The sequence below is a fragment of the Lactuca sativa genome, chromosome 5 (genome assembly GCF_002870075.4).
Source record: "Lactuca sativa cultivar Salinas chromosome 5, Lsat_Salinas_v11, whole genome shotgun sequence".
Classification (NCBI taxonomy): domain Eukaryota; kingdom Viridiplantae; phylum Streptophyta; class Magnoliopsida; order Asterales; family Asteraceae; genus Lactuca; species Lactuca sativa.
In genome coordinates this window covers 192,237,933-192,264,460 of record NC_056627.2, presented here as the reverse complement: position 1 = coordinate 192,264,460, position 26,528 = coordinate 192,237,933, and the positions used below count along the sequence as shown (strand labels likewise).

Here is a 26,528-nt window from a genome sequence, read left to right as displayed (position 1 = left end):
TATATATATATATATATATAAGTAAAAGAATAGGTTTATTATTATTATTATTATTTTTGTCATGTGTTGCCCTATCAATCTTCTTAATTAATGGCATATAACATGTCAACCTAATGATTCTACCTATTAAATTTTAAACTTTAGATCTGTCACTTTAATTGTTTTAAATTAATAACATTACAATACAGATTAAAATAAATTTAATATAGATTATAATGTGATATAATTTCACGTATTTATTAAAATCAATGATTATAACTATATATAAATAAAAAAATAGCCTTTAACTAATAACTTATTTAAAAGGTTGCTTTGTGGTTCTCATGGGTTATATATATATATATATATATATATATATATATATATATATATATATATATATATATATATATATATATATATATATATATATATATATATATATATATATATATGTGGTTGATTTCAACAAAAAAAACCATTTTAAACCTTATAACCTAGGAACCAACATTTTCTCAATTATAAAGCATATTTTTTATCAAAAAAAAAACATAGAAATTCATAACTTTTTATCATCTTTCCATTGATATCAAATTCGATAAATTTTTTTTTTTTACTTTTTTGATCTATTTAGATTCACATTATGAATCTGTATTAGAGTCACAGTGCAGGTTCGTATTGTGAATCTGTATAGATTCACAATATGAATCTTAAAAATAAAAAATAATAATAATAAACTATTTGATATCAATGGAAGAAGATAAAAACTTATGAATTTAGATTTTATTCGATAAAATATAAGCTATAAAACTTGAAAATATAATTGTTCGTTGGTTCTAAGATTTAAAATGGTTCTTTGTTGAACTTATATATATATATATATATATATATATATATATATATATATATATATATATATATATATAGAGAGAGAGAGAGAGAGAGAGAGAGAGAGAGAGAAATGTTATTTTGTTTTTAGTAACTATTGTATGCCAGAATACACAGATCTGGACCATTAGATGGAATATAATCAAATGTCATGATCTGAGGGTATATCATTATAGAATAGGATAACATATACCATATAATCACACAAATTTCAGCATTAGGGCATTTTAGTCAATTAAGTTATTTTAAAAAAAGAAATTTTTGGATTTTTAGGGACAATTAATTCCTTTATTTCTAAAAATATGAATATGTAAGGTAATTCAAAATTAAAAATCCTATTTTATTCTGTCAGAATGATAGAATGGTAGTCATAAACTAGTAAATATATTTTTTTATTTTATTCTGTTAGAATGACAGAATGCCAACCATAAACTAGTAAATACATTCTGAAAAAATGCACAAAATCGATTCTTAATCTAATAATATAACAAATAATTACATTGTATGATTGTGATTCATTGAATAATAACAAAAATTCTGAAAGAATAACAAGTATAATTCTTAAAAAATAACAACATTCTTAAAAAATGAGTGTGATCATATTTTAATTCATTCTTCAAGCCATTCTTCAAGTCATTTCTATCAGAAATTCGTTGCCAAGTAATTTGTAGTGATACACTTGTAACAACTGCACATTAAACATATAAATAATTAACTACAATTCTATCAGAATACAACAATATTATTCTTACAGCATAAACTATTCTTGCGGAATGGTTTTGAATATTCTTAAAGAATTTTTATCATCAAGAATATACAACTGTAGTTAAAATGCCTCCTGCTTCATCTTCAAAATCTTTAGCTTTAGCCTCCATCTCCAGCTCATAACTACTGTAGTTAAAATGAAAAAGCAACCAACATTCTATTTCTAATTCATCTATTTTGTTAACTCCATAAAAGGGAAGACATGGATGGCTTATCCATTAGTAAGATCCATTCACAGTGTGATCAGATGCAATTTCCTATAATATAATAAAATATCAACTTATTTTATGTCATTTGAAATAAAAAAACAACTAAATCAAGTCGAATGACTATTCTCAACTTCATAATTAAAATGAGAGTTAGACAATTATATGGATGGAATCATGTTTGCGTTGAATGTGCAAAAAAAATCCATTATCAACATGGAATCCGAAACTCAATGCCTTTGTGATAGTGTGCTTCTTTAGTTTCTTCAAAAAAAAATTAGTGACTCTTTTTTTCCGGAATTTTCACTGAAAAAGAATTATCATTTTCCATGTTTTTTTTTTGGAATTTTTTTTCCCGAACCCCATAATCAACTCCATATGCACCCCGGTAATTTTGTTTATTTCATTAAATCTGCCACCACCACTTTTCTCTCTTGTACACACAAATCCACCAAATCAAAAAGAGCCCTGATGAACTCTAAAATACATAGAAAAATAAGAATATATTAGTTAACAACAGATTCACATAACACCAAATCCTTTACATACCTACATCAATTAGCTCATAGGATATGAATTTGGTTCTGAAAGTTCAAGTGGATTCCATCTGTTCTTCAGCTGTATTAAAAGAAATACAACACTGAAAAAACCAATAGACATAAACCAAACCTCAAGCAAAAAACATGTACATGGTAAAGAAGTTGTGAAGTCAAATCAGCTAAACACTCTCAAGAAACAAAAAAAAAATCTTGAAATTTTAGACCCATCGATATTGATGAGAAAAAAAAGGTGAAATTGAGAATCATCAAAAACCATTTATGGAAGAAACTAAGAGAAAGAAGATACACAAGATGTTAGACATTTCATCGAGTACATGATATGCATACTTTCAGAATCTTCAACGATCTCACAAATATTAAAACATTAATCACAAAAAATTTACACCCCGTTCCCGAGTTCAACTTAACGAGAGAAAGGAAAGAAAATTGGTGGAAATGAGAAGAAAATAAAAGAAATTGGTGTTCATGAGTTTCATTAAAGAGAATTGGAAGGAAGTGTGGGGAAATGTAAGGATCACTTTCCCTTCTAACTTTCCTTCCGATTTGAGAGGATTTGGAAAGAAAAAACAAAATCATTCATTTTCCTTCCGCTTCTTTCCAACTCGAGAACACAAAAGAAAATTTTGTTTTCCTTTCCTTTCTCTTCTTTTCTCTCATGACTTTATTTTCTCTTCTCTTCTTTTCTTTTGTTAAACTCGGGAACGAGGCGTTAATCCTGACAAGTTAGAGGTCACCCCGCTCCCGATTTGTAGCAAAGAAAAGAAGAGAAGAGAAAAGAAAGTAAGGAGAGAAAAGAAGAGAAAAGAAAGGAAAAAGAAATTGTCATTTGTGCTCCCGAGTTGGAGAGAAATGGAAGGAAAGTTAAACATTTTGTTTTTTCTTTTCAAATCCTCCCAAATCGGGAGGAAAGGTAGGAGGGAAAATTTTCCTTCCATTTCCTTCCACTTCCTTCCTTTAATGAAATTCGGGAGCACCATTCTCTCTTACTTTCCTCTCATTTCCTCTCATTTTCTTTCTTTTCTCTCTTTAAGTTGAACTCGGGAGCGGGATGATACTTCACTAAATATTAGTAATAAAAATGATATGCGAAATAAACATAAGAAATTGAAGAAACAATTGCCAAAAACTAAAATGCCTTGATTTAATTGATTCACAGCAGTATATTCACGTTGTAACATATATTAAATTCAGAAGGCCCAAAATCACAAAATAATATCCAGGGAAGCAATGATAATTGAAGCAATGATAATTGAGGGGAAAATCTGAAAACATACTACCGATACAAATCAAAATAGAGAAAGACAAAACTTAGAAGAACTAATCACCAATCTTTGTATGTTGAGGCTTCAAAAACATAGCATCAATCTATCGTTTAATAAAGAATCTGACTTCGAATTATATCTATTCTTACCTTTAATCTTGGACTGGATTGCTATGATTATTGATTTATAGAACTTGCTCACTAATTCATTGGGATAGACACAATCAATTTAAATTTTCGAATCTATAAAGTAGATGGGAAAAATTATCAATTATCAATATAAAATTATGGTTGTTATCATCAATGCAACAAATTAGGAATTAAATAATTATGAGTTAGTTGGACGAATTTGAATATATAAGAACTAAATAGTAGAGCAAGGGCAAATTAGGAAATGCATTTAGAAAAAAATAAATAAATAAAAAAAATAAAAAAAAGAGCTCAAAAGATACTAGGCGTGTTTGGCACGGAGCTTTTAGAAGGGTTTAGAAGTTTCTAGCTTTTAGCTTTTGATAACTATGTGTGTTGGGGGTGGGGGCAAATAAATGTGCTCATTATCCGAATTCGATTTGATATTCGAAAGTAATCCGGTGGTGAAACTAGTTCGGTTCCTAATGCTATCCACCGGTTTGAACCGGTCAAATACACTAGTCATTAGGACCCATTTAAGATAAGTTTCACATGGATTGGTGTTTGTGCCATTGGTTTTTGAATCCACTTTAAGATCGGTTTTTCTAGTCTTTTTAGCATCGATGATTACACACATTAAATGTGAAAATGTTTTGTTGGTTGTTATGATAAGAATACATTCTTTCACCGTTCAAACGTCTTATTACTCACTTCCTATTGATAAGTTGTAAAAACATGAGCAAAATATATCACCTGCTCCTTATTTTGTAGTTTATCGTTATAATTTCTTCTTCCAAATACGAACCATTCTTCACTTTAAGATTTTATTTTTGTCTCATAATGATTGTTGGGTTTTTTCGAAACCACTTTTGCCCAATCTAGTTTCAATATGGTCTAACTCGGTTCGTATGGGTTTGAATATTTTTTGGTTTGAACTGGTTTTTATTCGATCCGGTTTCTAAGCCAAAGATATTTTAAAACCGATCCAATTTCCAAAACTTTTTGTACCGATATTGTAGCTTTATATGTATGTATATGTAAGATGACACATAAACTCACTTGTGGCCCATAAAGGCCAACTTGTTCACATTCATGTCCATAAAGGCCAATGTGTTTGGCAGTTTAGGGCCATTAGACATGTTAAGTATTTATTCTTAAGCAGCAGTTTTCGAAGCCCATTTAAAAAAAACTCACTTAAGGCGAATGCTTATTTATAATACTAATACTAAATAGAGAATAGAAACAACTAGTGGGGTTTATAAAAGTTACAAACCTAATATATATATATATATATATATATATATATATATATATATATATATATATATATATATATATATATAGAGAGAGAGAGAGAGAGAGAGAGAGAGAGTGAGAGAGAGAGAGAGAGACAAAACTGCACAAATCGTCCCTGTGGTTTGCTGAAAATTGTCACTTTGGTCCAAAAAGATTTGGACTAGCAATAGAGGTCCAAACTTTTCATTTTCTTGTGAGTTTGGTCCAATTTGCTTTAAATATTTTTATAATGACGCTTTTGCCCTTATGCTTTTTTATTTTTCAATCTTTTTTATTTATTTAAATCTTTTTCTGATTGAAATAAAAATTAAAAAGAAATAGTTCTCTCTCTCTCTCTCTCTCTCTCAACATATAACCCTCCCTCACTCAATACATCTATCCCTCTTGTTCGTATCTCACCAACCAATACCACCGTTTCCCGACCTCCTCCAACCTCCTCCTTATTCAAACCAATAACCACCACCACCTGCTACCATTCCTCTCCATTCACTGTCGAGGAAAAACACCACCAAGGGTGGTGTTACTGTGGTGACCACCGAGAGGCACACTCACCTCCTGTGGTGACCATCCATCGTGAAGGAAAACCCCAAAGTGATTGGGTCGACATACTCTTTGGATCTCGAACCTCATGAGAATCGACGAGCACCACTGGATTGATGTCGATTTTTGGATTTCTCGGTAGAGGCGAAGGCGGTGGTCGGCGAATTACAGTTCCCTACCCTTCATATTTGGCAATTGTTGTGGAATTTGTCTTGATTGTTACGATTGAGAGATCCGTTTTGGTGAAGATAATCCCTACATCTACAAAAATTAATTTTAGGGTTAGGGTTCACATCAGAAATTGATTCAGATTAAGCGATGGTTGTGGAATCCATGTCCTTCCCTCTTTCATCTAGTTGATTTGCTCCAGTGTTGACCCAATTCGTTTGATGTATTTCCGATGGATGATTCAATTTGGTTAATGTTTCAAGATTGATTTTGATTTTAGGTCACAGGTAACCGGTGGTGTTTTCCTTTTTTGTATCTGAACAAATCGAATTCAAAAGTGGTTTATACATGGGTGGGGAGTTGTTGGTGGATGAAGGTAAAAGAATGAGGTGATGTCTCTAATTGTGGGTGTAGTAATGGGTTTGATCTGAAGCGATGTAGAAGGAGTTCGATCTAATGATGTGCATATGTGATGTGGATATAAAGGAATAGGAGGTGGTAGATTGGTGACTGATTGCCGCGCATGGCAGGTGAATGCTGGAATGGAGGCAATAGGTGGAAGGCCGCAGCGACGTTGGGGCGTTTGATGACTATGGGTCACGACAGGGGGAGGGCTGATTGGGCTGAGAACAACGGTGGCAGCCGGTGGTGCTCGTTCCGGCGACTCCTGCTGCTTCTGTTTATTTCTTCCGGCGAGGTCAACACGTGGGAGATGAGGGGAGGAAAGAGTAAGGGTCGGGGATTTTTGGGGGTGCTGTACTTGACTGGAACGAAAATGGAGAGAGAGAGATATTCTTTTTTTATTTTTCTTTTAATAAGAAAAAACATTTAAATAAATAAAAAATAGAAAAAGAAAGTATAAAGGGTAAATCCGTCATTTTAAATATTTCTAAATCAAATTGGACTAAAATTGCAACAAAATGAAAACTTTGGACCTGTGGTGCTAGTCAAAACTCTTTTGGACCAAAGTGACAATTTTGAGCAAACCACAGGGACCATTTGTGCAGTTTAGTAATATATATATATATATATATATATATATATATATATATATATATATATATATATATATATATATATATATATATATATATATATATATATATAGGTGGGTTCAATTGAGAAAATAACAAAAGGTTGAGAAATGTGGGAATCATTCTCAGCCACTCATTTAATCTAAGCATAAAAAGACACGGTGGCAAACTTGTAAATATGTTAATAACCTTCAATGTCAAATACATAACTATAGAGAATTCGATAACAGTTCGTTCATCCTCAAAATTTCTCCTCCAACCTTCAATAACCGATATTCGTAGCTGGGAGGTTCGCTGTTCAAGAAAAATTCGCAACCCAAATTCATCAATTTCATCGATTTGTTAAAGATCATAACGGATTTAGAACTGGAATTTTCCAGATACGCAAACGAAATCAATTGGAATCGGAATTTCTTTGCTATTCATGAAATTGGAATCGGAGTTCTGGACTCGCAGTCACAGTCGACATTGAAGGACTCAGAATCAGTACTAATAGGTTCCCAATCGGATTTTCGGAAATCAAAATCAAAATGAGAAATCGATCAGACATAGGATGTCGTATCTGAAGTCGAAATCGGAAGTATATGATGATTTGGAATTGATAACTTGATGTTTTTAACATTTTTAAAATAATTAACTTGTATGCACTCCAACTGTTTGATGAAATGCATAAACTAAATTACCATGTTATATTCACATATGAATATGTTTTCTCACCTGAATCAGTATATGATTATTAAAAACACAAAACAAATATGCAAGTCTGTATGTCATTCATATGTGAATAACTTATAAAAATTATATATATTTGTGAAAATATCTTCTAATATTCATAAGTGAATATATTCACAAGTGAATATACCTTGTAATATTCATATGTGAATATACTGTGTAATATTCATAAGTGAATATATCATGTGCTATTTACAAGTGAATATACTATGTAATATTCATATGTGATATACCATGTAATATTATGTAATATTCACATATGAAAATATCATTTAATATTCATAAGTGAATATATCATCTAATATTCACAAGTGAATATAATATGTTAATATTCACAAGTGAATACATCGTCCAGTATTTAAATATGAATATACTATGTTTATTATATGCTATATTCATATATGAAGGATACTTAAATTGTAAAAAAAAATCATACTTTTTATTAATAAGTGAATAACGAATGTATTGTAATAAAATCTGATGCATTTTTATTCACTTATGAATAATGATAGCTGAAAATATAAAAAAAAATATATATATTTTATTTAAAACTATATCAATATGGATATCTATTTGTAGAGAATAAAAAATCATGAATTTTGGTATATTTAAAATCATTTTCCGATAAAAATAGCTTCTTAAAAATTAAAAAAAAAAATGAAAAAACTATGTTTTTGTATATATTAAGGTAATAATTAACATAGTTTAAGGAAATATGTTTTGTTGGAAAACACATGTCTATTAATTTCTCATTTCCGCTGTTACGACGGAGACTTTTGCGGCAAAAATAAATGAGTGACTGAGAATGATTCACCCATTCTCAACCTTGTTTTTTCTCAATTGAACCCTTCCATATATATATATATATATATATATATATATATATATATATATATATATATATATATATATATATATATATGAATAGTAAACTAGACATTTTTTGGCAGAAATGGTCCCTGCACTTTGCACCTCATTCTGTACCTATTTTGACATTTTTGGTCATTGCAATCAATATTTTTAGACTTTTTAGGAACCTTTTAATATTTAAAGTTTGGCACAAAATTTTAACGGTTTAATAACTTTGATCCATTTTCTAAAAATTTGTTAATTCCTACCCCTTTAATTCTTTAACTGTTTTGAAATTTCTGATCCTTGCAGTCAAAACTTTTATATTTTTTTCATAAAAACTTGAAAAAAACGGTCCGGGGAAAACTCCGGACTTTTCATCATTGTACTTTCTACGTTAGTCATATTTATCGATTCGGAAACAATATTGAAAGCTTCTGGCTTCCACGTAGTGTGGATAACCTTTCTAGTTATTATTAATTATTTTGAAGATTTTGGCTTTTGTGGTTTTCAAAACTTGTACCAATGGTCTTTTCGCTAAAACCATTGGTTTTTATCAGTTAGTTTAGAGGGTAATTTAGTTTTTTCCGGTAAAACAAAAAGCAGAACCGACCTTGGTACCCTCACCATAAATAGTCAGAACTCCTCCATTTAGGTCACAAATCGTCACCAACTGTTTTTCACAGTCAATCATTGATCCAAACTAGCTTAACCAATCCATACTTGGAATCATGAAAACATTCCCCATCACAATAAGGATATGATCAAAATAGGGAATCAGACACCAAAAATCTCTAATACATAATCCTAATATACCTCAGAAGCCGAAACGGTGTGATCAACAACTATAACGACCCTTAAGGGTCGATCCAAGGCCTCATGAACAATAATAAAATCTTTAGAAAAGGATATGGACACAAAATACTGACTTGCACCCTAGTAAAAAAAACTAAAATGGGTATAGAAATCACAAGGAAAGTACCTAAGAAGAGCATAGCATAAGCATATACATCAAATAACTCAACAAAAAAGTAAATAAACACATACCAACAACATCCGGTGTGGTTTTGGCCTCCTCTGTAGTCAACTGAAAAGCTCGATTGTGGGCCTTCGAGGCCTCAACCTTCCCATGGTAACTATCTATGATGTCTAGGGTCGCAGGAACAGGGGTCTGGACTAGCCTTGATGCAAGTAGTGGACATTCGGCCTTCACATGGATCGCGTGATTGTAGCTGAAATGGACTTGTAGACCCTTCAGGTAATCCTTTGCATTGTGCCCCTCCTTACCACACAAGTAGCATACCATCCTTGCCCGACAGGTTCCCTCATGACCCTTACCTCCTAATCTCGAATCAACGGGTTTGACCCGCTTAGCCGATGGCTGCGAATGAACTAGCTTCCTATCCCTTCTTTGTGTATCCACTTCTGTCTCTTTCACATACAACTTCAACTTGATCTCCCTCCTCCTAACATTAGATTGTAGCTTAGCCAATTTCTGGTACTAGGAGTTCGTCGTGAACTCTTTGATATACCTCTTGAGCATGCTCAAATATCGGGTCATCCATGCCTGCTCAGAGGATGAGTACTCAGGGAAGAACATGAGCCGCTCATGGAACATCATGGTGATCTCAATCATTGTCTTTATCATCTGGTTGAGTGACAACTACTTTTGGGCCAACCTCTCTCTCTCTCTCTCTCTCTCTCTCCACCAAAGGAACATACTCATCACATAATATCTCAACATATCGATCCCATGTCACTGCGGCCCGTTCTTCATGTGAATTGCAAATAGTCACAAACTTCCACTAGTCTTTTACTCCCAAGAGAAGTAGGTTCAGCAAAAAGAGAACCTTCAAATCATTAGGACTTGAGCAAGTGTAAAATCATCCCTCGACATTAGAAATCCACCTTATAGCCTCAATCAGGTCCTTAACCCCGTCAAACTTTGGGGGTTTCATATTGTTGATGTAACATTCCAAAATATGAGAGTAAAAATTTCATTTTTAAAACAATCAAAACACCCTTTTATCATTTAAACAAATCTTTAAAGATATTTTATAATCAAAACAACTATTAGAGTACAATCCCAAAATCTCAAAGTTGCAGGAAATATAGGTGTATGCGCTGCGATCAAGCCGTATCCTTCCTTTTCGAACGGTAAGTACCTGAAACCATAAACAACAACTATAAGCAAAAAGCTTAGTGAGCCCCTCAAATACCACATACCATACATAACATATAAGTTATACATATTAAATATGCAATAGAAAGTGCTATGTGTCAACCATAGTCTTGCCATTATTCCACGAGCCATATCATGGTCTTTTTTTGCCAAGTCGGGGACCAAAACCCTGTGTCTTACAGACAAGTGCTAGGAGCCATCACCTGGTCTTCCATGAAAGCATCACAAAGATAACTATCATATAATCTACAACTACTTATCTACTTAATTACCGGAGTCCAAACTCTGGTCTTTCATATAGATCTGTTAGGATCCACCTCCAGGTCTTTCATACAAATGCCAAGGGCCACTCCCTGGTCTTCCTACAATACATAAACCAATAGGGTCAACATTCGTGCCTTTGACCTATAGAATAGTGATGAGACTCACCTCGCACTTCTGAATCACACTAATAACCCCTGACAGCTGGACCATAAATCCTATGAACTATCAATATCAAATAACACCCAATTAACAATTTGAATCAAAACTATATCCTTCAATCCATACTTAGGTTTTAGAGACCAATTTACCCCTTATCTTGCTTGGCCCAAGACTAGGCCCAAACATGGACCAAAATATCCCATGGTCAACCCTGATCAAACTTCTGGTCAAAGTTAATGTCAACAACCCATTTTGACCAAACACGTTGTATTTCCCATCGGACACACCGTGTTCCGCCAACATCCAGACAGTTGGGAAAAATCCTGGCCACACGCCGTGTTGCCCCTTGAACACGTCATGTCTGCCTGAGATTCAACAACTTGACACATTAGGTTGTTTTCTCTGATACCAAGAGTTCCAAAGCTCAGATCTAGCCCCTCATATGGTCCAGAAGGATAAATTTTCCAACTATATCCATTGGGACCACCCAAAAAGGTAGAAAACTCATCCATAAAGTTTAATAATGCAAGGGCTTAACCAATAAGCACTTAATCTATAAAGACATAGCCCCAAAACATAGATCTGACTTCCTTGAGCTGGAGAACCACATAAAGTTGCCAACTTTACGTTCATGCATGTCTAAATGAAGCTCTTAAGCTTAAAAGGGACTTAATAAGTTACTTAATGTATGCATGTAACCAATTATCTCATAAAGCTTGCACCTTTATGCTCAAGGAGTCCAATACAAACTCAGATCTGGAATAACAAGCCCTTAAACGACTTCACTCTCTCATCAACCCAAAAAGGGACCAAAAGCAAAACAAAACACAATATGAAGAGATCTAAACATCTATAAGACAAGATGTAAACTGGATACCTCAAAAAGCTTTCCCATAAGATGATGATTCTGGATCCAAATCCTTTTCACCAAGAAAAGCAACTTCAAGATCTCCTCTTCCTTCACAAAGACCAAAAATGAGCACCAAGAACCTCTTACTATCTCAAGAACACCACCAAGACACTTAAAGGTCGATTTTAAGGTTTCAGTGGCAATGGGGGCTAGTAAGGAGGCCATCCATAAGGACTTAAGGTCTTTATATAGGGTGCAACACCCTAAAAATTAGGGTTTTCTCCACCAGTCCCCAACACGCCGTGTAAGGCATAACACGCTATGTTGGCCTTAATGAAAGCCGTGTTTCTTCAAATCTAGACACGACATGTTGGTTCCTCCAATATGTCGTGTGTAACCTTAGAAAGGGGATTTATTCCCAACAATTATTCTTCAAGAATCTGGGTGTTATAGTTGAACTCTCGGTATTGCATCAAATCACCCCTGCATGGTCTCGTGGCGAAACAGTTGCGGTGGCTACGGAAACAGCAAACTTTACGATGGCAACATAGCGCTTGTCAAGTAACTCGATCATTGCGGTCTTGATAGACCTAAATACCTCTAAGATCGCCTCCCTGACTTCCACGACCAACTCTATGGCAATGATCATACGAATCTCATCATTGTTGGTACTCTGGCTCTATGGACACCTAGAGCCTGAACCTCAGGTAAACACCATACTAAAATACACAAGGAAAAAGGTCAAAACTAGGCTAAAACACTCTGCTCTCAAAGAAGCCACACACATATACACCTATTTGCTTAAGGAGCCACATCTAAACCCATATGTGCAAACCCTAGGTTCCTGATCAACCATAACTTCGCTACGCAAGAATTCTTTCCAATCTCGCTAATGGCTCCGTGTATACCAATTGTACATAACCCAGACTCAATAGACATTCGAATAAAAGATTCTACCCCAAATCCACAGCCAGACATGGAGCATGAAGTAAGGTTAAATCAGGCATTATTAGGATATGAAATCCTAATTATGTACAAGTATAAAGTATAAACAAAGCAATTAGCAATCTTAGTTTCAACACTAGCAAGGCATTCACAAGTAATCTCCTAGGCTATAACGCATCACAAAATCAGGCAACCCTATCCTACAATTTCTGAGGGATTCCTAGTCTATCAACTAGCATGCACCAAACTCTCATGCTCGGAGTCCAACCCACCATCTAACTTCAGATTTGAGACTTATGCTTATCAAAGGACCTTATGATCCATAAAGTTGCTAACTTTATGGATTCCATGCATTCAAATCAACCCAAACATGGAGAAAAGTGGGTTAAAACGTAGATCTAGCATGATTAAATAATAAAGGCAAAGACTTGGAGACTTACAAGGGTCCAAAAACAACACAAGATGGTGAGAATGTAGCTTGCTTACTGAAACAATGCACCAAAGGCGTCTTTTTCTTCAATAAAGAGCTAAAATCACCAAAAGATCTCCGAAGATCAATAATGGAGGCTAGATTCGTTTAGGGTAAAGATGGTGATGATTGAGATTGAGGGCGTGCAAACCCTAACCCCTCACTTCCCTTAAATAGGGCGCAAAACATGGAAAGTAGGCTTAACCACGGTAAACCGTCATGTCGTGACTACATACACGTCATGTCATGACCCATAAGGATGAATAAACGATTCTGCATCAGTGGTCATATCGTGAGGCCTCCTTCCTCACTTCAGGCTCATCTTAAAAATCCACGATTTTAGACATAATTAGACCAAAAGCATAAATGAATCATTACCTGAATTAGGTGTTACACTCATTTACAGGAAATGTAAATAAAATTAAAACAAAACATAAAAAAAATTACGTCGAAACGTATACAAACTCAAATTTAAACTGTGACGTGCATAAAACAAATAAGTTTTTTTTTAAAAAAAAAATTAACGAACAAAAGTTCTAAATTTATGTCGAAATGTTAACCAACTTGAATTTATACCAACACATATATAAAAATAATCATGTAAAAGAAGGCTAACAAACGAAATATATTAAGAAAAATCAAATTATATATATTATGGAGGATAAACACGAAAGTTTTGAAAAATGAATGGATGAAAATAACATTTTATAAAGTTCAAAGTGAAGAAGTGAAAATAGCATTTTCAAAAGTAAATGGGTGGAAAAGCCATAAACTCATAAACATAAAATATAAAAAATTACAAAAATAGTCCCTATGGCTTACCGATGGTCACAAAATTAGTCTCTGCTACCCGAAGAGACCAAATTGCCCTCACATTAACCGATGAAAACTAATGGTTTTAGCAAAAAGGATCATTCATGCAAAATTTGGAAACTACATAGGCCATGTTTGTAAAAAATAATTAGCAAAGAATGAGTTTGTGACTTTTGATAAGCTATAAGGACCATTTATGGAATTTCGTCCAAAAAATATGTTTGGGGTTGAATTTTAGAATTATGTAGGGTTTAGATTGAAATAATAGATACATAAAATCAAAAAATTAATACATACTTACTAAAATGTTTAAAATAACCTAGTTTTTAGTGCAACAAACGTTTTAATTATGGGTTTGGAGAGTTCAAATTTAATTAATTAAGATGTAGATTATGTTTACTTTTCACATTATTGTAATCTGTTTAATAAAATGAGACAGTGGGCTTTAAGATAACCTTTAAATATATTTGATTAAAGAGAAATCAAATATCTTCCTCTAAATACAAGTGTCAAAATCAAGATACAATGTTAAGAGAAAGATAATTATTGGTATCCATATGTCTTAATGATATATGAGTAAGAGGATAGATAGGAAAAAAATATAGAAGAATATTTAATTTTTCTTGATCAAATTACTAATAGTTCTAGTTCGGTAGCACATTTTTTATAATATTAATAAGCACTAACCACTTTTTTGATGACAAGGATGACCAATCAGATACATACATTTCTTCATCTATGTATATTATATTTGACACCAAAATTTTGATGATAATAATAACATATTAGCTATGTATCTCCATGAATACAAATAATGAAATAATACATGATTTTATCCCTATTTGATCAGTATAGATGTTATTGCTAATGAAGTGGGGGTCTCACTTCATTGAGATCTTATAAGATATTATTTCATTATAAAAAAATGAATATAATATAATTTTTTGTTTGTTTGATCATCTTTTTAAAACCGTATGTTTTTTTCCGTTTAGGACATCTACATTGTATCTGACGCAGATAAGAGGAGATGGAGAGCTCTCCCAAGAGACAAGTACCCAAAACCATTGATTTTTCATGATGGTAGGATCACACTCATGCCAACATATCTCACAACATTAGCAATAATCATGTGGGTTCCATTTGGATTCTTGTTCACTATTTTGAGGATCATAATTGGGATATCTTTTCCATACACTATGTCTATCCCTATCTTGTCATACACAGGGATGAGAGGGAGATTATATATCATTTCAAACCATACAACCAAGTTTGACAAAACTAGGAAAGATACAAGCAAGAACAAAGGTAAGAAAAAAGGTACATTATATGTTTGCAATCATAAAACATTACTTGATCCAATCTATATATCAATGGCAATAATGAAGCCTGTAACAACCGTTACATATAGCTTGAGCCGATTATCAGAATTCTTGGCACCATTAAAGACTTATCATTTGAGTAGGAACAAAGAAAAAGACTCAAAGATGATGGAGATGTTACTTAACCAAGGTGACCTTGTGGTTTGCCCTGAAGGGACTACTTGTAGGGAACCTTATGTACTTCGATTTAGCCCTTTGTTTTCTGAAAAGAGTAATGAAATCGTCCCTGTTGCTTTAGATTCTAAAGTCAGTATGTTTTATGGGACAACTGCAAGTGGTTTCAAATTTTTGGACCCTTTGTTCTTTCTTCTAAATCCAATTGGGATTTACCATGTCATGATTCTTGAGAAGTGGACAAGTGAAAATACTTGTGGGAAATCAAGTATTGATATTGCTAATCAGGTTCAGAGACAGATTGCAGAAACATTAGGGTTTCAATGTACGAATCTCACGAGAAAAGATAAGTACATGGTCTTGGCGGGAAATGATGGTATTATTTAGAATATATCATCTTTATTTGATGTAAAATATATAATACACAAATGAAGTATGTTTTACATAATTGTAACTAGATATCTATAAATGTGTGATTTTTTTATTGATATTTAGATTATAATTAATATCCACTATTACATAAATTTCATGTTGATTGTAATTTAAGTTTGCATAGTACTTCTATGGGAGTAAAATATCAAATAGTCATTGAATAATTGAATTGGTGATAGATGAAGATGAATAAGAGATGTGGATCATCCTCTCAATAAAAAAAATAATGATAAAAAAAATACTAAATCCTTTCTATAGGTATATAGAAGTTTCTTAGGTTATTCGAAGTAGAGCGTCATTGGGGGCTTATAAATATATAAAAATGTTACATAAATGACACTACAATGTGAACAAAGGAATAAACTATAATATAGAGTATTCAACGTACCCTTTAGTTGGAGCATGAGGAAATAGCTGTTCAAATTGTCCCAAAAATCTATTAATAACTGTGTAGACAATCCTTATATATATATATATATATATATATATATATATATATATATATATATATATATATATATATATATATATATATATATATATATATATATATATATATATATGGACACACACACACAGATTGACGAGCAGATGTCACATGCAACAAAGCTTGACCAATAGCAACACGTTCCTTAAAAAATATAAACCGATTTCTACATTTTTGGTTCTTAGGCAGTGTATAAAATTGAAGCCAAATACATGACACTCACATTATCACAAAACAATTTTTAACACGTGACAAATAACAACATAATTCGAGACGAATATTTCAAATCCAGGCAAGCTTATTATTCATATTGGCCAACCCATGGTATCCAGCTTCAAAACTATATCGACAAACAAGATTTTGGAATTCAAACGCGCACGAGATAAGGGGGTAGAGAAGTTAAACAAAAAATATATAAGTGGAGAATCGTGTTCAAGGGAAAACAATCCAATTAACATCGTTCTAAGAAACTAAGCAATCAACACGAGGAAGTTGAATATGACGATTATGCTTAAGAGTTCCTTGAAGTTAGCGAAAGATTCATGTTAGAGCAAGAAAGTAAGATTCACGAGGGTCATCGATGTAGATGTATACTTGTTGAACCACATAAGAAATATTAGGGCATGTAAAGGTTACAAGTTGAAAACACTTGGTAAGGCTACAATATAGGGTTATATCAGAGATCAACTAGCCTTCATATAAGAGCTTAGGCTTAATGTCTGTATGGGTGTTAGATGGTTTAACTATTTCTATATTGACATGATGACAGATCACTCTAGCAAAGGAGAATTGAGAGAGATATATAGAAACAAACTTTAAGAGATTCTAGTAGCAACAACACAGAGGAAGAAAGAAATATATCGTAAATCGGACATAGGGTACTCCGATATGAGTCGAGAAATGACTCGTTTAAGTAAGGCTAAAGAAGAAGCAATAAAAATATCCTCAACATAAAAACGTAAGTAAATAGTATCATACCCATAATGATACGTGAAGAATTATTTGGTGAAAGTTATATATATATATATATATATATATATATATATATATATATATATATATATATATATATATATATATATATATAGAGAGAGAGAGAGAGAGAAAGAGAGAGATAAATAGATAGAGAGAGAGAAAGAGAAATAAAGAGAGGTGGCAGTGGCAAAGGTGGTGGTGGTGGTGGAGGAGGTGGCGGTAGTGGTGGAAGAGTTGGTGGTTAAGGTAGTAAATGTGGAGGAAGTGGCAGAGGAGGCGGGAGGTGGTGGCGCTTATATGTAATATTCATATATGAATCTACTTAATTTTATATTCACATATGAATATTATTTCTTCTAGTTTCCCCGGTATACCAGAGCGTTAGTGAGACAATGGAATGTGTGGGACAATGCATGAAGAAAAGTCTTTCTTTATCACCTTTTTGCATGGTAAAAATATAAGCTAGTCTTAGGACTAGCTCTTTGTCCTTAATGTTTATAATATTAAGATTCATATGTTTTGGAAGCATGCATTCCTTATAATCATAAGCATGGAATGGTCGATAAGGCATGGAAATTATAAGTCTTTTAGAAGGTTTTTAAGATTTATTTTTATATAAAATACGCATACAACTTTTCTTTTTCTTTCCTTTTCTAAAAACTGAGAGTATAAAGAGTACGAGGCATGCCTTGCTAGTTTTATTTAATGTAACGGCCATACTTCGTATTCCATGGCCTTTAATCATTAGAGATATAGTGTCTTAAAGTTAAAAAAATTAATGGGTAAAGACTTATCTTAAAGTATTTAAGAGGATGGCATCTCATTCGTTTCCTACTTGATGAAATATGATTTCATGCTCCTTCTCCCCCTCTTGATGTCTTAATTAGTTAAGAAAAACTAGAAGCACTTAATACTTGGAATACCCTATTTTAAGACAAACATGATTCTTTGTCTTAATTTCTTAGGAGGTTCTTTTATAACAAAAGGACTAGAATCGAAGACAACTTGGTAGTTGTTTGTGGATATATATAGATGATTCATTCCTTGAATTCTTTCCATCACTCTATCAACTTTTAACATCCCAAGAGGATCAAATTCTTTAAAGGTTGTTACTTTTTTCTTATAGTTGTTTTAATCTTTTCTTACAAGCAATATGATCCTTGGTTGGATCAAATAGTTTTACATTTATTCAAGATGTTAAAGCTTCTGTTTTCATTTTTTAGTGTTTTTAGAAATTGATTTTTAAATAAAACGCAACAATTGGTATCAGAGCCATTTTTGCATGCACGGTTAGATTATATAGATTATTTGGATAACCTATGTTTTTAGAAAACATGGATAATTTTATTTTGTAAAAAAAGCTCATATATATTTTGTATGACAACTTAAAAATGTTTATAATTGTTATTTTTTGTGGCCAAAATTCTTACATGTATTTTTGGTCATAAAAATTTTCTTAGAGAATATGTAAATATGTATTTAAAGTGCATAAATTAGTCATTGATCATCTGTGATGTTGTTTGTATTGATTTGTTAAAATGGCTGTAACATTTATTTATTAATATGGTACATAATAATTAAATAACAGTTTTTATCTTGTTTATTTTTGTAAGTAATATATTAGTGTTACAATAGTTTATTTTATAAAAAATATAAATAGATTGGAGATGGTGATCATTTTGAATATCAACAATCATACCCACAAATTTTGAAGTGTTTGATGGCACTTCATATAGTTTACAGGAACTTGTTATAAGGTGTTGTTTAAGCAAGTGGGACAATGAATAACATCATAGAAAAATTTGGTCTCTTATTATTCTTATGAATGAAATTGTTATTTTTGTGATTGTTCACCAAATATCACTAGTTTATGGCTTGGTTTATGCATATGTTTAATGTTTGTGATGTTTGTTATTATGTTAATATTATGCATAGTTAATAAATAGGATTTTAAATTTCTAGATAATATTTTGACCATAAAACTAATCAGAATGAGTTTGATTTTAATGAAATTTGTCTTTTAATATAAAATGGTTAATTTATTTTTAAAAATAAAAATGATTTTTATCGTTTAAAACTATACAACGACAAATTTTGATGACTAAAATTTATAAGTTTAAAATTGTGATTTTGGAGACTTATTCAAACTCCAAACCTTAAATAATAAAATTAAATTTTAATTAAAAAGTTTAGAAATGGTTCTTTAGTGTTGAAACGTCAAACTTTAATAGAAGATATTAATTTAAATTTTGAATGTGTTGAAATATAAAAAATGGATTTGATAAAGAACCTTATATTAAAATGTAAATTTAATAAAATATATCATCACTTATTGGATGCATGCAATAACCATGATATCACATGTTTTAAAAACTAAAATTATAAAAATTTAAATACCCTTTTACAAATAGTAAGTCTTTGTCATCCAACTATAGGAATATTCACACATCATTTGCAATTGTCACACCCCCGAACCAGACGACGGAAACGTCCGAGGGCTATTGTGACTCAATTGAATACCATCACAATGAATATACATGAATCATAACATCATTCATCACCATGCATTGAAATATTACAACCGGTATTGTTTACATTCAGTACATTGTTTCAAAACATTACATTTCCAAAACATAAGCCATTCGATATTAATTAAACAAACATCATGACATCACTGGATATATTTTTCTTCTATTTATCTGTTACCTGAGAATACAAGTATTTTGGAAAAACGACAACATATGAAATGTTGGTGAGTTCATAAGTAAGGTTTGAAAAGAAATGATTTGTATAGTTTTGAAAACTACAGAAAATCCGATATTTTTGAAAAAAAAGTGTTGTATATGAGAAAAAGTGTGAAGATCCGTAAGTATGCTTGTTGATTATTATAAACGTGAATAATTGTTAGACTTTGTATATATATCACATAATTAAGAGTGTTGAATTTCCCAGGGAAAACCAGATGTTTTCCTAATACATCAAATTACGTGGCTTAGTTAGTATTATTCCGATACGACGTTGTTTTCTATAATTCCAGGTGACATTGGATTAATTATGGGTTGTGAGTCGTTATAATCACGCATTAATGAAAATGACTAGTTTACAACTATACAAACGATCCCTTAGGCGTCGTTGGTACAACTCACTTAATCCAACCACCCTGACATCTCATAGCCCCACAACCGAGGAGAAAAGAGGGTGCGAAGCCCCCGTTATTTCCATAAGTCGTTCAAGGCTATCGTGAATGCGAAAGACACTTGGCCCGACTCGCATTTGACTTCTCGACTTTGCTAGCAGTACCAAAGGACCCTTGGGGCCCAACAGCACAATAAAGTTATTGAAAGTCCTTTTACACGGAATTAGGTCATATAAGGCCCAATAACATGTAAGCGCGTTCCCTTCGGGCCTAAAGATCATGCCATTGGGCTAGCTAGGCCCAACAAGCATGATTTGAAACTTTCGAGCCCAAAGATGGTGTATTGACTTCTTGTAAATTTCCGTGTGCGTATTGAAGTATCATTGTTTATTGATTTTTGATTCGTTATTGATTCGAGACCGAATCAATTCGTTTGGTAATGATTTTGGTGTTGAAGGTGTATTTATTATTACGTTTCGCCGGTAGACGTAGTACTCGTATTTTTATTTTAAGAAATCTATTGTTTTAAGGATGTGAGTTTGTCTTCTTAAGCCCTTTCTCGGATAAAATTTACACTTTTAACCCTTTGAGTATAAAAGAATTTCCGGTTTACTCCTTAAACTATTTTTCTTGACACTTTAGTATCAAAACTTATTGGAAAGACATTTTTAGCACAAATTTACTTGATAAACAGCTTAAGTCCTTCAAAAATGAAATTTTCTCGGTTGAAACCTCCATTTTCGTAACTTTTACAAATTTGACCCAAAATGGAAAATTTTTGCATCTTTGGTCCCTTTTTAATTGGAAAAGCATTTTTGACCCTTGAAATAGATTTGGTACACTAGTAATCCGCTGTTTTACAGAAATGTGCAGTTTCAGCCCCTCCAACTCAAAAATTTCGCAATTTGGGGCTTTATTGGGCCGAAAAGCCCATTTTGGCCCATTATGTTTAAATTTCACATTTTTAACCCTTCAAAAGTGTTAATATTAAGAAATTACATATTAGAAACTGTTAAGACTCATCTCAACCTTTAGAATCTATATTTTGTCGTTTTGGGCCCCGTAGTTTTGTATTTTTAGCATTTTGAGCCCAAAAATGGGTTTTAAGTCCAAAAATGTTCATATTAACCAACTTGGTTATTTTTCTAGACTTGATTAGTGTGAAATGGTATAAGTTATACTTATTTCATTCATCACATTGTAGATCTCGGTTTTTAGGTTCTTTTGGCTAGTATAAACATCATAATCACATAAGACCATACATATAAGCATAAAAATCACACAAGGCATACATATACTCATAGATCTACACATTTGCTTGTATTCTCCCCCAAAAAACTTATAAAAACCGAAAAATAGGGGGTATGAAGCTCACCTTTGGGTGTGGTTTCAGTTTGTGGAAGAAAATGAGAAGAATTTCGGCCTTAGCAACCTTCCTTGGAAGATTTCGAACTTGGATGCTTCTTAGGTGCTTAGATGTTGATTTTTTTGTGTAAAATCCCCTTGATTCCTTCTTAGATCTCGAAATATGGATGAGTTATGAGAGTGTTTCCTTGAGAGAAAAGTGAGTGAAATGTGTGTGCGTGTGTGCTTGAACTCGGCCGAGAGCAAGAGAGAGAGGGAGAAAAAGAGTAGCTAGACTTGGAAGTATGTGTGTGCATGGATGTTTGGGTCTTCATGCATGGATGTCCCTTGAACAATTGTGAGGTATCACTCACAAATTCAACTCTCCTCTTCTTTTGGGCTTGGGCCGAGAATGGGGAGGGTGAGAGGAGGTTTTTGGGCTTTTTGCCCTTAAGCCCATGTTATAGCTAGGTTGGATGATTTTTGGCCCTAAAAAAATATAAATATGATTTTTATGACCCATTAGGTTAGATTAGGTTAATTATGGTCCAAAATGGTTCATATAATTAATCTATCTCATTCTAGGCCCAATATGGCCCAAAATATTGAATTAAATGGAAGTGGGTCCAATTAGAGCCCATTTAAGAGTTCTAAGCCCAAGATAGCCAAATTGGAAGCTTATTGGTCCATTGGGCCCAATAAGGAAGTCCTAGTCCAACATGGACTTAAACAAGAACTTCTAGGGTTTCCAATTGCTTAATGACTATTTGAATTGTTTGCATGGGGTGTTTGATTGAAATTTTGCTGACATAGAGTATGCATAATACATGCTCTTATATTTTTGATTCATAAATTGGTTTAAGTGTTGGTTACAAGGCATAAAAATTCCTAATTGTGACATCATCCCCCCATTAGAGGGAATTTCGTCCCGAAATTCTTTTGAAAGCTAGATTTGAGAATGCTAGAATAGGTGAGGGTACTTTTGCTTCATTTTGTCTTCGCTTTCCCACGTGAATTCTGGCCCACGCATCGCGTTCCACCATACTTTCACGATCGGGATGTGGCTTTACTTAGTACGCTTCACCTCCCTGTCCATGATTTCAACCAGTTCTTCAACGAACAGGAGATTCTTGTTGATTTCAATCTCGTCAAGGGGAATGACGAGTGTTTCATCTGATAGGCACTTCTTTAAATTGGAGACATGGAACACGAGGTGTACACTGTTTAGCTCCGCGGGTAGCTGCAGTTTGTACGCCACTGGACCTATTCGGGCAATGATCTTGAAAGGTCCAATGTATCATGTGTTCAGGTTTCCCCGTTTTCCAAAACGAATGACTCCTTTCCAAGGTGAGACTTTTAACAGCACTCGATCCCCGACCTGAAACTCTAAGGGCTTTCGCAGTTTATCAGCGTAGCTCTTCTGTCGGTCGCGCGATGCTTGTAATCGAGCTCTGATTTGAACTATCTTTTCTGTGGTTTCACGAATGATCTTCGGTCCCGTTAGCGCCTTGTCCGATGCTAGTGTCTTTGCTAGCTAGGTGTCACCCACCTCAGCCCAACACAACGGTGATCTACACTTACGTCCATATAGTGCTTCGAAAGGAGCGACTTTGATGCTCGAATGGTAACTGTTGTTATAAGAGAATTCAACTAAGGGTAAGTGGATGTCCCAAGACTTCCCAAAGTCTATCACACATGCGCGAAGCATGTCTTCGAGCGTCTGAATGGTTCGTTCACTTTGACCGTCAGTTTGTGGGTGATAAGTGGTGCTCATGTCGAGATGGGTTCCGAGTGCTTTCTGAAGTGATTGACAAAAACGTGAAGTGAATCTACTGTCTCTATCTGAGATGATAGACACTGGTATTTCATGAAGTCTCACGATTTCTCGAATGTATAAATGCGTTAGTCTCTCCATCTTGTAGGATTCTTTTATTGGCAGGAAATGGGCGGATTTCGTCATTCGGTCAACAATTACCCATATAGTGTCTAATCCGTCCGGCGTCTTGGGTAGGTTGGTCACAAAATCCATAGAAATCCCTTCCCACTTCCACTCGGGAATCACCAGTTGCTGTAATAGTCCCGAGGGCTTCTGGTACTCCACCTTTACATTGGCACAAGTAAGGCACTTACCGACATAGGTGGCAATTTATGCCTTCATGTTAGGCCACCAATAGTGTTGTTTAATATCCAAATACATCTTGTCCGAGCCGGGATGGATGGAGTATCGCGTCTTGTGGGCTTCCTTCATGACTACCTCCCTAAATCCTCCGAGTTTAGGGACCCAAATACGGTTCATGAAATGGTATACTCCGTCCTCTCTCACCTCTAGGTTCTTTTTCATTCCGCTTAATGCTTCGCTTGCTCTGTTTTCCGACTTCATGGCATCTGACTGGGCTACCCCGATCTGAGTGGTTAGGTGAGATTGGATGGTTATCGAGAGAGTTTTTGCACGACGATTAGAGTACTCTTTCTGGCTCAATGCATCAGCTACTACATTGGCCTTGCCTAGGTGATACTTGATTTCACACTCGTAATCATTTAATAACTCCACCCATCTTCATTGCCTCATATTCAGGTCTTTCTGATTTAAGATGTGTTGGAGACTCTTGTGGTCTGTGAAGATGGTGCACTTTGTACCATAAAGTTAATGCCTCCAAATCTTCAGAGCAAAGACCACGGCTCCCAATTCTAGGTCATGGGTCGTATAATTTACTTTGTGCGTTTTTAGTTGGCGGGATGCGTAAGCTATCACTCTTCCACGCTGCATGAGAACGCAACCTAAACCCCGATTTGACGTGTCACAGTAGATCACGAAATCTTCCGTTCCCTCTGGTAGAGATAGTACCGGGGCGCTGTAGGGCATCTGCTTCAGGGTTCGGAATGCAACTTCTTGTTTGTCCGTCCATTTGAATGGTACGCCCTTTTATGTAAGCGAGGTAAGTGGCTTGGCGATCTTAGAGAAGTTTTGAATGAACCTCCTATAATAGCCCGCTAGGCCTAAGAATTGACGAATTTCTGTGGGTGTTGTCGGGACGGCCCATCCTTCAACGGCTTTGACCTTAGAGGGATCCACATGAATTCCATCTTGGCTAACAACATGACCTAGGAAGTTTACGCTACGGAGCCAGAACTCACACTTGGAGAGTTTTGCGTATAGCTTTTCCGATCACAGAGTTTCTAGGATTTGTCGGAGATGTTGGCCATGCTCTTCCTCGCTTCGGGAATAAACGAGAATGTTGTCAATGAAGACGATGACAAAGTTGTCGAGGAATGGTCGACATATTCGGTTCATCAGATCCATAAATGCGGCAGGGGCATTTGTTAGACCGAAGGGCATTACGACAAATTCATAATGTCCGTAACGAGTTCGGAAAGCGGTTTTAGGAATATCCTCTTCCCGGACTTTGAGTTGATGGTATCCGGACCATAGATCTATCTTAGAGAAGTAACTAGCTCCTTAGAGCTGGTCAAATAGATCGTCGATTCGTGGGAGTGGATAGCGATTTTTGACAGTAAGTTTATTTTACTCCCTGTAATCGATGCACATTCTAAAAGATCCGTCCTTCTTTTTGACAAAGAGGACTGGAGCTCCCCATGACGAGTAACTAGGTCGGATGAATCCCTTGCCCAGGAGTTTGTTGAGTTGGCTGGACAATTCCTGCATTTCAGCAGGAGCTAGCCGGTAGGGCGATTTAGCGAGAGGAGTTGCTCCTGGAACGAGGTCAATTCGGAACTCAACTTGTCTCTCTGGGGGTACTCCAGGAAGATCTTCAGGAAATACGTCTGGGAATTCACGTGCTACGGGAATGTCTTGAATGTTAACCTCTTCCTTGGTTTTATCCACTATGTGAGCCAGGAACGTCAAATCGTTCTTTCGTAGATGCTTCTGTGCCTGAATGCACGAGATGAGGTGAAAGTTCGTGCTAGGTTTGTCTCTATAAATAACTAGGGTTTCGTGATTAGGAAGGTGAATTCGAACGGCCTTCTTGTGACACATAATTTCAGCATGGTGGGGGCTTAACCATTCCATGCCAATAATCACATCGAAACTCCTAATGGAAACAAGCATTAAGTCTATTCGAAAGACGTGTTGATTTAAGGTTAGGGTACATCCGGTGTAGATTTCCCCAGTGGATTCGGTTTTCCCATTGGCCATTTCCACCGTAAAGGTTTCATTGAGCTTCTGGGGTTGTTGTTTTAATAAATGTTTAAACTTATTGCTCACAAAACTTCGCTCGGCTCCGGTGTCAAATAGGATGCATGCATAAGTGTGGTTTAGGGGAAACGTACCGGTAACAACAGCGGGATCCTGAATCGCCTCCCCCTGACCCATGGTCAGCACCCTTCCTGTTCCTCCATTTTCGGGATTGTTGTTGTTAGGGCAATCTCGGCAGAAATGCCTAGTCCTCCCACACCCATAGCTGGTGTGGCTAGGCCCTGCATTGTTGCCGCCGATGTTGATGTTGTTGTTGTTGTTGCTGTTTCCCTGTTGTTGATTATGAGGAGGGTAAGTCCTGCAATACCTTGCCGTGTGCCCCTTTCGATTGCAACTGGTGCACTACAGCTCCTTGC

The 26,528-nt window shown here is 34.4% G+C and overlaps 1 protein-coding gene across 1 annotated transcript in view; it reads left to right on the top strand.

Moving 5' to 3' along the window:
* LOC111920470 (probable glycerol-3-phosphate acyltransferase 3) overlaps positions 1–16,089 on the top strand; it is an 18,759-nt gene extending 2,670 nt beyond the window's left edge. Inside the window, exon 2 of the mRNA XM_023916045.2 lies at positions 15,082–16,089. Within this exon, the coding sequence (XP_023771813.1) occupies positions 15,082–15,969 (888 nt within the window). The 3' untranslated portion in view covers positions 15,970–16,089. The remainder of the gene's footprint in view (positions 1–15,081) is intronic.
* Positions 16,090–26,528: the final 10,439 nt, after the last annotated feature.